Source organism: Athalia rosae, chromosome 3 (assembly GCF_917208135.1).
Source record: "Athalia rosae chromosome 3, iyAthRosa1.1, whole genome shotgun sequence".
Classification (NCBI taxonomy): Eukaryota; Metazoa; Arthropoda; class Insecta; order Hymenoptera; family Athaliidae; genus Athalia; species Athalia rosae.
This window is the reverse complement of record NC_064028.1, coordinates 14,566,756-14,580,291: the sequence shown is the minus strand read 5'-3', so window position 1 is coordinate 14,580,291 and position 13,536 is coordinate 14,566,756. Positions and strand designations below refer to the sequence as shown.

Genomic DNA, 13,536 nt, shown 5'->3' with positions numbered 1-13,536 from the left:
TTGCAGAAAATTCAATATGGTGGTTGTGGTTTGGTGATGTATGTCGGACGTCCGTATTTTGTTGAAAAATTCATCTAAAGGAAGTTTATTATCGGTTGTAACTATGAAAATTCGATTGAAACCGCCGTGTTGTAGGTAAAAATAACTATGGGACGTTAATATTCTGGACTCGAGGGTGTTAAAAATAGTGTCAGAGGCAGTAGCTAGGTCATCGTGTATATCTCTGTACATCTGATTATCTTTTCTGGAAAAATAATAAAGTAGACAAAATATGAACAGAACGGATGTGGATGGACATAATATGGAAATAATGAACTGTGAATCCCAAAAAGGCAATGTCAAAATTAAAAAAGATAACATGACAATAGACGCTGTAGATCAAGAAGTTGAGTTATTACGACTCACATTGAATGCGGAGAGTTCAATTGAAGAGCGACAAGCCAATGGTCTACATCAGGTTAACGGAGTATTAGATTCTATAAAGAAATACTGCGAAACGTCCAACGTTGCGATAGAACCCCAGAGCGTTGCTTCTAGTCATAAAAATCAGCCTGGTAAGGTTCTACCTGTGCTAGCTTCTTGTATGACAGAAAAGAATCCGTTACTGAGATCTTCTTGTATACTGCACTATGCTAAATTACATATATTCAGACTTATTGACCAACCAAAATGTAGCTTTTCATCGGTCAGAGTTAGACACCTGTCCAATTTACACTGTGCAGTTTTTATTTATAATTTTGAAGTCAAAACAAGTAGCCAACAAAAATTTTTTACGCAATCAAGGGAGATGATTGTAGTGTGGTAGTTTGTTTGTGCAACAACTCTGATAAGAAATCTATTTAATATGTTGTATTTTTACAGACAATGCCGAAACAGAGTCTACAGAAAGTAAAAACAGCGATATTAGATATGTCAGTTACATAAGTGAAATTCAAATGCCAGATATTATGAAATTAATTCAAAAAGACCTGAGCGAACCTTACTCAATATATACCTATAGGTATTTTATACACAATTGGCCGAAATTATGTTTTTTGGTAAGTATTGAAACAAACTTTTGGAACAAAGCTTGATCAGTCTAAAAAGTTCTCTACACAATATAACAGATTATTTTATTCTGTTTCTTTCAAGGCAATGCATGAGGAGGAGTGCGTTGGGGCGATAGTTTGCAAGTTGGACATACATAGAAAAGTTATAAAACGTGGATATATAGCAATGTTGGCAGTTGACGTTAAATATCGTAAGCGTAAAATAGGTTCCAACCTTGTGAGACGAGCGATACAAGCAATGGTGGCTGATGATGCAGATGAAGTGGTACTAGAAACAGAAATCACAAATCGTCCGGCGCTTCGACTGTATGAAAATTTAGGATTTGTGCGAGATAAACGACTGTTCAGATATTATTTAAACGGTGTAGATGCTCTTCGGTTGAAACTCTGGCTGAGATGAAATTATACCATAAATTCTGTGCCGATAGGAACTTAAAAAACTACAGAATCATTGAGGAGTGCAGTTAGCAGCGAGATTGAGTGTTTATGCTCGACACCAACAGTGAACAGGTTGGAAATTCCTCGTCATATATTATATCACATTAAGCGAATAGCAATGAGGTTGCGATTCAATTGCTTGGAATTGAAAAAAAAACAACCAAACCGAATCAACGTTCCCATGAATTATTTTTCAAAACATTAAAACGTGACCACCGTGTGCAATCTGCAAAACTATCGAATGACTTTGCAAATCTGATGACGAAATACAAGTAACAGAAACCGAAAAGTCAATTACAAAATCCGATAAAATTCAATGCCGTTACTAAAGATCGTACTCAAACTAAATCAAAGCAAAAAAATCTGTACGTCCCAAATATGATGAAAATTATCATGCAAACCAAATTCAACAGTATAACGAACAGATGAAGTAAATGAATTTTTCAAAACAACCGAATGATTAAAAGTGATAAAGGGGTACGATATTCATACAATTATATTGTATGAAAAATAATAAACCCATGATCTTATAATGGAATTAAAATTCCAGATTTCGAGTCCACACTAATAATAGTAATAATAAATAATAATAATAAATAATAATAATAATAATCATGATAATGATAATTCTGCGAACGCATTGTACACATATTGCTGTCTACCCTACGATGTCTAACTTTGTATAAAAAGATGCGTTACAAAAGAAGGGAATAAAACAAATTGTAATGTAACTATTTAAAAAAAGAAAAAAGAAAAAAAAGAACAAAAAATGTAAAAAAATGTTAATAAAAATGCATAAATGTTTTTACATACGTAACAATTGATTTCAAGTTACCTTAGGAATTGATGTCATCATAAATATATATATATATCTATGATATTACCGTAAAAGGGAATCATTGGATAAGTTGTGATTTTTGATTCATTCAAGTGAAGTACTTATTTCCGACTAATACGTGCCAATGTAAGGCTGTTGGCATGGAACTACTAGATGTTACAAACTATTGAATCTTTCTGCGTAAAAGAAACAAATTATTGAATAATTCATTTAGTCCTGAATAGAGACCCTCAACTGACATTTTGACTGAAGGTGGTTAATGATATGCAACCAAAGTAACGGCATCCTAAATTTATTCCCAATTTATTTCTAATTTCTTCCCATTTTCCCGTTTTTTTTTTCTAATTGTCCAATTAATTATCTAATTACCGCATTTTCTCAAGCCTCTCAGAGCGCCTAGTGATATGCAACCAAAGTTACAACATCCCAGATTTATTCTTCATTTTTTTTCTAATATTTCCGATTTTTCCAATTTTTTCCGATTTGTTCTAGATTTAAAAAATTATTCTCCCCTGGGTGGTGCGGGCCCTTGAAGTTAATCGTACGGCCCTATTTTTCAAGTCCCGCCCATTTTTTCTGAGCTCCGCCCACCGCGAGTACAGCTAGCGCTATGTGGCGGAATTTCGGTGAACCAACCCCCAGAAAATCCTCAGGGGGTAACGCGGGATAGTAGTTATCATCAGTCAACGCAAAATCTCCGATGTAAGGTGGGTCTCGTGAAGTCAAAGGCAACGAATTCAGACCTACCTGTAGGTCTGAATTCGTTGTCAAGGGCAAGAAACTTGTAAAAACAGTTCACGCAAATTCCGCGGGTCGGTGTTACGCTACTCGGCGCTACTTGTCACTTTTTCGGCGTGGAAGATGGGGTAGCTGAATAATTAATTAAAAAATGGTAAATAAATTGGAAAAATCGAGGCAGATAGAGATCTAGTAATTAATCAAAAATCAATTGATAAATTAAAAAACTTTCAGGAAACACGGGTAAGAAAATAGAGAACGATGACAAGGCAGTGAATCTTTGTATTTTGATCTTGAAGGCTTTGATCTTCAGAGGCTATAGAAGATTAATGGGAACCCAACTAAAAAATGGGGAAAAATTCGGAAAAATTGGAAAATCTAAGGAAAAATCTTGAAAAGATGGTTGTTTTATCTAATCATGAGTAGTATAAAACATCGAATGTGTGTAATAAATTTTAACTACACCATTTATTCTCAATACAAACTGACTTCGTTATTCATTTAATTAAGCCAGCCAGCCTGGATCCTTCTGAAGATAATTCGAATAATAATTCGACTTTGAAAACTAGAGACTGAAACATAATTTTTGCAATATCCAAGGATGACATTCATTTAACTGATGCTCTCAAAATGAATTCACCAGGCGCAGAATAAAACGACCTCTTACGGAGCCGCGAGGTCACTGACCTGCACATTCACAATTCGCTTTTGATGACAGCTGGTGTGTCTGTGGTCAGTGATGCGCATCAATAAAAGCGCCCAAAGGATCGCGCTAAAAAGTGGAGAATCGTCCAACTAATTTTACCGCGAATTTTTTGCTCCTGCATTAAAGTAGTTGTAGAAATTTTCTGTCGAAATTTTGAATTATTAACGAAACAGGATATGAGGCCATAATTGCAAGGTGGGGAAAAAAATTAAGAGTACCGATATTTTTTTTAGCATGAGGAATTATTATATTATGATATCAAATGAAATATAGGATGTGGTTGTTGTCTCCACTATCGAACATGTGGTAACCATACAAAAGAAAGTCCATTTTTTTTCAGTTTTTTTCATAAGTTTTCAGTTTTATGCTGAGATTTTGTAACATATTATGTAATTCCACCATCATTTTTTTCTTACTTAAACTTATCAAATAATATAACATTCACTCATATACACACACCCGTACAGTACCACATTTCTATTTCGTTGTGTTGATTTTATATTTGAACAAAGTTTAATTAATAATTTGTACACCACTGATTTCTACGCTCACATTATGAATGCTTTTTCTTCTATTTTTTACTCATTTTTTTGACCGCTATGCCAAGTGTCAAGATTTGCGAACCCGTAATTTCTTCTATTTCATCTATTTTTTGATAAATTTGTTTTTTTTTTGCATTTCAATTTTACAGTTTTTTTTTTTCATTTCTGTATTTTTGTCAACAATTAAATCATTTCAAAAACTTAGAAAATGTAGCTGCATCCGGTTATCTCCTTTCGTTCTTATTATTATTACTTTTTTTCCATTATTTTGTGTCATGTCTATACAGTGGGATGCCTGCCCAATTTGAAATAATAAAAGCATTAGAATTTGAGACACGTTTTTCTTCTTTACTTTCTTTCTTTCCTTCTCGTAACCTATGTACAGCTCTTTATTGCTTTTGCCATCATCATACTATATTTTAAACAGGGCTTATTGCTTTTGCCTTGCGGATTTTAATTATTTTCAGGCAGGTAATAATAAATCTTATGTACAAGATTAATCCATAGAATTGGGGGGAAAAACGAAAAAAAAAAATATAAATCATTTTCATTTACATAATAATAATAATTATCTGAATCATTCAACGGCAAGTTTTGACTATTTTATCTGGAGAAAAAAAATAACAAAAAAAAAAACAGGACTGAATCTATGATCTCTTCTTAAGCGTTTTATGTTGCTTTTGTTGTACTTGCTTGATACTTATTCATTATGATCATTATCATCATCATCATTATTATTACTATTATTATTGTTATTAATATTTTCTGTAATAAGAAAACTTAAAATTTATTATGTACAAAAACAGGTATTTTTTGAATCAATTGTTGGAACTATCGATGAATCCATGTATTCCTCATTGAATAAAAACTAATCTCACCAAGGTTTGGAAATCAAATCTACTTGTCGATAATGGTATTTTTTTTCTCTTTTAAATTTAGTTTCCTTTCTCTCGTTCTCACACATTCATACGCGAGATCAAAATTGTTGTATGTAAATACATATACACACACATATATATGTATATACATGTATACATACGTATCGATTTAACTGAGCAACTAGCACAGCATGGCAGTCTATAATCCAAGTCGCTTCAAATTAGCGCGGGCAGTAAAACCGTTTAATCGAGACTTGTCACCCTGCCAGCTTTTGCTCTTGCTTCGAAATTGACGTAAGTCTGCTTCGTGATCCGGATGTCGCATAGGCCTGTACCCACATGGCGAGCAGAGAGATTGTTCTTCAAGATAAAATTGCTGGTATCCTCCGTGGAGGAGGTATACCTCGGGATAATGCAAAGCTGGGTAATGTTCCTTGTTTCTTTGTCTGTCAATGTTACGCAAAAAGCGCGATAGATTGGGCCCCCTTTCCCATGAGAATTCACAATGGAAAACAATTATATCACGTTTTTCGTTGTCCGAATGTATTTCGGGAACATTTTTCAACGGTGCCAAAAGTTCTTGCTCGATCATGTCTTTGTTGAAGAGATTCAACGCTCCGTTTACATGCCCACCTTCAAATTCGTATGGATATCTGCAGTCGACGATTTTGTATGATCTTACGCTGTCGTTGAACTCGCCTCTGATCAATGCAGCCAATGTGCTAGCGGATATCGACTTTAAATCTTCATGTTGCCCTTCGGCTAAGGGTAGAACACACTGTTTGCTGAAATCACCTGTCAAATCTGCATCGGTCGTACTTCTGTGTATCGCAGATTTTATGTGAGCATGTGCTTCGGTCTCAGAAAAACATCTTTGTAATGTTGGTTTCTTTGGGCTGGTTTGTTCACATATATCCTGTAGGCTATTCGACTTTCTACATCTTTTCACTAACACTGGACTTGCATCTGAAGGTGGTTCTGGTCGTTTGAATGATTTTGGTGGTGGAGATACCGGTGAAGATACTAAGCGTGGACTGTCGTTATATGATAATCTTGACGTTGATGAAATCGCATTAGGTGATCTGAACAAGCAAGATCTTACCCTTGAACTTTGTGGTGTAATATTTTCGTTCTGTAGTGACAGAGAACGTCTGAAAGATGGTTTGGTTCTAGTTTCTGGCGTCGTTGGTTCGCATTCCATGGACTTATTTGACACGATCTGCCCGGACAGTAGTGAAGACAAGCCACTTGGTAGCTGCGTATTGTCATCCAGAGTGTCCATGTCGATAAGCTCTGTAAAACCATCGTCCATGCTTTCAGAGCCAGAGGACAAGCTCCGGAATAAAGGTGGTCTATTACTCCGGACCGGGGATCTGAGGGGTGATCGTAGAGGGCTGCGCGATTCAACGGACAGACGTCTGGGAGCAACTCCCAGAGGCTCTGCAAACCTGAACGGATCTTGACACTTGACATCATCTTTATCGGGGTAGCTGGCACCATATCCACTATCCTGGCTATTCGGATCGCAGTCTTCCAGAGGTACACGAGATTTCATTGACCTCAAAGTGGAGAACTGGAAAATAATTATAGAAAAATTAGACTAAGAGATCGAAAATCATCGCGATAAGATTATCCGGTATAAAATCGTTGTTAGAATCGAGATCTAATATTGAAAAATAAAAACGCCTCGAAAAACGCTATTTATACAGACGGAAGTGGATTTACTAGCGAATGCAAGCTGCTGAATAAATTATCAAAAATCACGCTCGATCCACGCGTCGTAGGTAGATCTTTCTGATCGGCTCGAATGAAGCGTATATCAGTTTCCCAATCTCTGGTGGGATGCAAATCAAGACTATATTTGTTTACCTTATCTATAAAAGTCACCCTCCTAGCGACTTACCGTTTCAAATTATACCCAAATGCAGCTGTTAAAATTTCGACACGCGCCTTCCCAGATTTACTAACTTGATTTTCATTTTCATTTATTATCATTATTTCTTTTTCATTTTACGATCGGCCGGCTCTAATTGACCATGAATACATTATTCAGATTTTTATTTCGATACCGGATCGTAATAATCGCTGATAAAATAAATTTGACGATATTTCAGCGGAAAATGGTTGTAAAAAAGAAAAAAGCCAGCAACCACGTCAAGCGACTAAGATCTGGAGATTCTAACTGGATTTTATGAAAAAACACCAAATTGAATAATTCTTCATATCTTCAAATTTTTTCGTACCTTTTGAGGACTCGTGTTGAAGCTGATTGGGCTGGAGACAACACCGTTCTCCTTATCCGTAGAAGAAGGCATAAGCACATTTTCAGGACTTGAAAGGCGTCGTGACGCCATGCCAACCAGACGGCGGGACAGTGGTCGTTGTCTCACGGTCGATTCAGGTGTTGTATTTGTGAATTTAAAGGCATTTTTGAAGAGTCTGTAATCATAAAATGGAAACAGATGGTTTAGAAAAGGAAACCCTCCACTTGAAAATGTCGAGAAGAGCCGCGCAAAATCCATAACTAGTATGTCAAAAAGCTAACCCCACATAACCTCAAATAAAAAGCGCGCTAAACACACCGCACGGAAATGAGATGATAACATACAATATCAACTAAAGTTAGATGAATTTCAACTAATAGTTCAAAAATAGCTACATAGTGCCGATAGAAGAAAAACTTGTGCAATTAAAAATACAATAGAAAAACCGATTGAAACCAATTAGATTTTCTCTATCTACGTGTCGATTTTTTTTGCTGCTGTCTACGAAACATCTAATATACTTGTAGAAAAAAAAAACTCATAATAATTCGTACCGATACTGGAATTATTTATTCATTCTTTGGTTTCTGTTTCTGTTTTTCGATTTCTCTTTTATATAATCCTCTCGATTAAACTGAAAGACACAACATAGAAATTTTCCGTTTTCCGTTTTAGACACACTCCCTCTTCCCCAAAGGTCCCCGGGGAACTGAACAGAACCTACATGAAACCCCACGAAACTTTTTTTGGAGTCCGCGTGGAATAAAAATTGGAGGGGGAAAAACGACGACGACACTCCTAGAGAAGGATAGACACCAGTGGTAATAGCGCGGTAAAACTAAACGTTAAATTTCGTTGATTATTATTTCAATTTCAACTAATGCGGTCTTTTTTTTTCTTTCAAATTCTTTTAGTTCCTACCAAACGATTCAAATCATTGAAGTTTGGCTACATTTTCTCATCATAGAAGTGTAGCGAAAGTTTGCAAGTGATTTAAGCTATGCAAAAAAAGGACCGTACAAATAAAATAAAATGATAGAACGATATATTCCTAGCTGGATTTTGTTGAAAAAGAAAGAATCACTGCACTTTCAAAAACGTCACATTCAAACGCCACTTGAGGAAAAATTTTCAAAAGGTTTCAAATCATTGAACATTTATATTATCATTAACTCTTCTTTTCCTAATATCGTTATAAATGATAATACCTTGTGCATTGACACACTTCACAAGACTCGGTTAAACTTTCCCAAAGCATTATGACAATATTGTTTATCGAATGTTTAATAAGGAGATCTGTATGTATTTTGTTTTTGTATTATTAAAATCAAGAGAAAATATTTCTAGTTTTCTTGATTTTTATTTTATCTCCTGTTCAACGAATCGTATTTTCTCATTCCAACTATTATTTTGTCTGATTTATGAGGAAACCGACGATAATTTTGAAAATACCGCACAGAAATGACTGAAATTTCTAAATTCTCTTCGCTCCACCAGGCGTCCAGCAACTCGGTGCGAACACCGGGGCTCGAATGATGCTCGCTGAGCGGAAACGGGGAGCATTTATAGACAGTCTGGCAGCAAAAGTGGGGATAAGGGCGACCAATAAGGAGGCGGTTTGGGTCCCGCCTAAACCTTTTCCCTTTTCTTTCTTTCTCTCTGCACTATCTATCTCGATCTCTTTTCGAGGCATGCAAGGCACGGCTTGGGGAATATGGAAGGAAATGAGACGCAACACAAACGAAGTTCCGACAGTCGCAACTCCCTTCGAACGCTCTGGGGGGGCCCCGCCCGTCGACTTCTTCTTCTTGTTCTGCTGCTGACTTGAATGATAAGAACAACAATCAATTTAAACCCTCTCCCTACGTCGTACTTCAACTACATTTACCGAAAAATCAAAGTTGAAGCTCGAGCAAAAAAAATTGTTGCCCTCCGAGTCAGAAATATCGTTGTTCATTATCAATTGTACTTTTTCACCCCCAAAAATGAAGAGAAGTCGAAAATTAGGAGGAGAAGAAATAGAGGAGGGAAAACTCTGGGCGCGAATTTCCTGCCGAGGATTGTGTGGCCGGTAAGACCATAATACACAACTGGGAATGTGTGGGCGGGGATAAAAGAGGGAAGAAGAAGGGGATTCCCGAAGGTATAATATAACTGAAAAATCCGTAGGATACGGCTGCAGGTACGCGAGTCGGCTCGTTTTTTTTCTCTTCTTCTTCTATTATACGATCACAATGCTTCACCTGATCTTCGGGACCACCCTCACATTCTTTTCGGATTTTCACACGACAGGTACCTTTTTCACACACCGCGTCTAAGGAAACCAATTCGAAGTAAAAAAGAGATTCCTGATAGACGGAGAAACCTTCTTATAACGACGAATATTCTCCGATCAAATTCTCTAAAGCTGATACTGCGAAGAAAATGGAAAAATTTCCGAATCCACGACGGAGAGCGATTACTTCCGACGAATTGAAAGTGAAATTGGAGCATTGGATATAGCTTTTCTAAAATCATTTCCCAGCAGAACCCTTTCGGGGACTCGTGTGAGTCCTAATATCAGGTATACGTGAAAACATATAGGTGAAAGGCACGTAGGTAGATATCGTAGAGAGAAATTTAGAGCAACCCTTCCTCTAGCTGGTTTTCTTTTTGTACTGATTGTGCAGTTTAAGAGTTGAAAAGGGATTGGGCAAAATTTTTTTTCCTCAAAGATCCTTCTCTTTATTAAGCTCTCTAAAAATTACTGGGCATAGAACTAGAGGACGGTTTTCTTTTCTAGCAATTGGTATAAAATAAAAAAAATTATTCAGGACAGCAGGCTTCTTCCCATGTCTCGTGAAGAATAATCGATCCTAATCAATCAATGGTAGTATAGATATCATATTATTAATTTTCACGTGATCGTATTATGGATATAATTCTTTTCCAAACACGAAATTTTCCAATTCTAGATAACGAATCGTTTCAAACAACGTCACATCAGGGGCAATAGTGGCAGCAGCTGCCTATACACGCAACAAAATCTGATATGGCCATCTTTTTTAGAGGAATCACATGATCCATGGGGTATGCAAATTGGTCCGAGGTACGAACGAATAGAAGGAAGAAGCTCACCGAAAATATACCCGGTACAGCTCGTTTATATTCTATAATTGTTTTTCATCGTTTTTTTTTTTTTTTTTTTTTTTTTTTTTTTTTTTTATTTTCTCTCGTGGTGCCAGATTTTTGACAGACGGCGCTAACGGTCTAAACGTAGGTACTAACTTCCGTACATTAACATCCGGGCGTCAACTTATGCCAACCCCTTTTGTTTTTTTCTATTTTATTTCAATCTTTTGTTTCGTCTCATTTCTCTACGGGGTGTCCTTGAGGTACGAGGGGGATGAAATAAATAAGAAGGGAGATCTCTTCGAGGTGCAGGTCAGAAATTATCAAGGAAAAACGAGGGAGAAAAACCGGCAAAAAACAATCACAGAGAATCTCTCTCAGTGTATGGAATACCGACGCACTATATTATAATAATTGGATTCGGAATAGCGTTCCGGTGTAGGCGAGAAGAATTTTATAAATAAAACATCGATTGGTTACGTCATTTTACCCATACATATAGCGTAGACATGTGAATTGAAACAAGTGGAATACCGATAGAGCTTTATCTTGAATATAATAGTTACTTTTTTTGAAATGCTTTTTTTTCTCGTCGATGCATTAATTTTTCGAATTGTATATAGGTGAGACATACTCTCCGGTCATGACTTTTTAACCTCAAGCATGCATAGTATCAGAAAACAGAAGATCTAAGAATTGTGTGGGTTAGATATTCCCCCCCCAAGCTAATCAGTGATAATTGTTAGGAATTGGGGGAATTACTTCTACGGTGAATTATAAGAGGCAAAGGGTATTCTCTTTTTTTTTCCGCATATGTTAATAATTCTACTCTTCCCGAACTTCGTATGGTTATAAGGGTTGTGAAAAGGTTCCTCAAATCTTCTCCCTAAGGAACCCGCATTTATTATACCTGGATGGCGGCATAGACGATGACGTGATCAACGAACCGTAAATTAACCACGATATACCTATACGTACACGGCTATAGGTACACGTAATTTCAACGATCGATATTTCTCATTGTTTTAAAGTACGTAGGAACTGTGCCGGGTGCAAACACCTGCTAATACCACCGGTTTTCAGAATCTTCTTGAAATTCCGCAGGTAAGATTTGATTGAAACCGAAAGAATAATTACTCTCATTTCCTGTCAATTAATCAAATGTGGTACGAATATTTGTATAAATAATATTTATTTTGAGGTTCTCGAGGAGTTTGAAAAAAAAAAGAACAGAACCCGCGGGGTATGTAGGGAGTCCTAGAGTCCTGCGACAAGTTGAGGTCAAATTCAAGATATTCTTTGACGATCATCTGCTCTCTGTCTCCTATGGGAACCCGATAGTTGAGGTCCCATGAGTTCGTTCTCGCGCGTGTGAATCTTTAGGGTCCCACTTCGGGGTTTTTTTTTTGTGGGAGAGGGGGAGGGGGTCCTCAGGGAGCCAATGAAAATTACCTTTTATACTACCTACAACCAATGGGAATAATTCTACAAGGGAATGTGGAGATATCGCAGCACCACCTTTCCTACAGGATTTCTCTCCCCCTTACCTACTAAGGTATGTGTACAGCTTATTTGGAAGTTGAGCGTGTGAAGGAATTTAACGATCCCGTTTTCTTACTTCAAGGGGAGAAATATTCCTTCATTCCCGAATGATTTTCTTACCTGGAAAATATGTTCGCCAAATAAATACGGTATACCATAGTTTCTCGTCGACTTTGACGCGAGTTATTATAAATATCTGGAAATCCCCGAACGTTGAATATTAATTGTTTAAATGTTTGGCGACAATGTTAAGCGAATCTAAAGAATCGGCGTAATTTATTCATATTGTATACGAACACGTGATGAAACCTGTACCCACAGTTTAAATACCGTACAAGTTTCCAAAGCAGGTGGTGGTGGTGGTGAAATTTTTGAAAAGAAATCGCGGTTCGGTTTTGCCCAGCGACAAAATTTAGTCAATAAAGACAATGGAATCGCGATCAGTGAAATCTTTTCAAACGATCAATGAGTTATTAACGCGATTGTCTTTGGTTTCACCAGCGTGCGTTCATTCAATTTGTTGAAATTTAAACTACCTACTTCTTTCACTTCAACTTTGACTTACGGTAGGTACCCACCCCGTCCATAAAACCCGAACAATATATCATACAAATGATAGATCTACATACATATATACACGTATGTATAACGATGTAAAGACTCGAGAGAAACTGGGCGGAGCTAATTATCGAAAAACCATTGAACGGTGTTAACGGTACAAAGTTTCTATTTCATTTGAAAATTAACAACCAGAGCGAATTTCATTGATTATAATATCACGAATTTTACCTACCCACATGGAATAGGTATGTACCGGACAATTACATCGCGCTCACCATACGTGAAATAAAAGTAAAACTTATCCGGGTCTACATACCCATAACGTATTTCCGCATCTGTCTTTTCTAATTTATTATTTTCTCTTTTTCCAACGAATGTAAATCTACAGTAAGAAGAACGAAGCTTCTGAGTTACGTTTCAAGAAAAAACCGTAGACGAATGAATAAAAAAAAAAACTTAAAAATGCCGCCTTGACGCAGGGAGAGTAGGTGTAATTTTTGAGTCTAAAAAGAGATTTCATTGAAAAATAGAGAGCATGTCAAGGGTGGTCCACAAACTTATGGAAAACAGTTATAATTATGGAGAGTGAAAATAGAAGAAAAAAATCTTTTCGAGTTACCGCACGAAGTACCCCCATACACAATACGAGTCACACACGTTCTCAATTCTCTTACGTTAAACTTTCCGCCATTCCATATATATATGTATATTTATATATATATATATATATATATATATATATATATATACATATATATGTACGTACAATACACAATATCTTGAGAGGGGGTTTTTCAAAATCAGCTGTCGTTTTTGACTTATATAAAACGTTCCGTTTCTTTTAGCCCCGTGCGCGACGACCCGCGTCA

The 13,536-nt window shown here is 36.6% G+C and overlaps 2 protein-coding genes and 1 long non-coding RNA gene across 7 annotated transcripts in view; 2 read left to right on the top strand and 1 right to left on the bottom strand.

Annotated features, from left to right (window-relative positions):
• Positions 1 to 20: 20 nt before the first annotated feature.
• LOC105691875 (N-alpha-acetyltransferase 30) lies at positions 21 to 2,295 on the top strand. Its single transcript, XM_012410671.3, has 3 exons — positions 21 to 554; positions 862 to 1,037; positions 1,132 to 2,295. The coding sequence occupies exons 1-3, from the start codon at positions 272 to 274 to the stop codon at positions 1,447 to 1,449; spliced, it is 777 nt and encodes a 258-aa protein (XP_012266094.2). The 5' UTR covers positions 21 to 271; the 3' UTR covers positions 1,450 to 2,295.
• A 1,741-nt stretch (positions 2,296 to 4,036) lies between these two features.
• Positions 4,037 to 13,536, bottom strand: part of LOC105691873 (M-phase inducer phosphatase) — a 56,121-nt gene continuing 46,621 nt past the window's right edge. For 3 of the 4 annotated variants that reach the window (XM_012410668.3, XM_012410667.3, XM_048652630.1), the window contains exons 4-5: positions 7,433 to 7,628; positions 4,037 to 6,762 (exon numbers count right to left, since the gene is read on the bottom strand). In XM_012410668.3, the coding sequence (XP_012266091.2) occupies positions 5,389 to 6,762; positions 7,433 to 7,628 (1,570 nt within the window). In that variant the 3' untranslated portion in view covers positions 4,037 to 5,388. Of the gene's footprint in view, positions 6,763 to 7,432; positions 7,629 to 8,661; positions 8,899 to 13,536 lie in introns of those variants that run through there. The other variant, XM_012410669.3, reaches the window with a different exon arrangement.
• Positions 5,481 to 8,795, top strand: LOC125500289. Of its 2 annotated transcripts, XR_007277592.1 has the most exons (5): positions 5,481 to 5,613; positions 6,510 to 6,728; positions 7,304 to 7,590; positions 8,129 to 8,274; positions 8,368 to 8,795. It is a non-coding gene; the product is annotated as an uncharacterized LOC125500289 (long non-coding RNA). The 2 variants fall into 2 exon arrangements; XR_007277591.1 differs by having other exon boundaries at positions 8,129 to 8,795.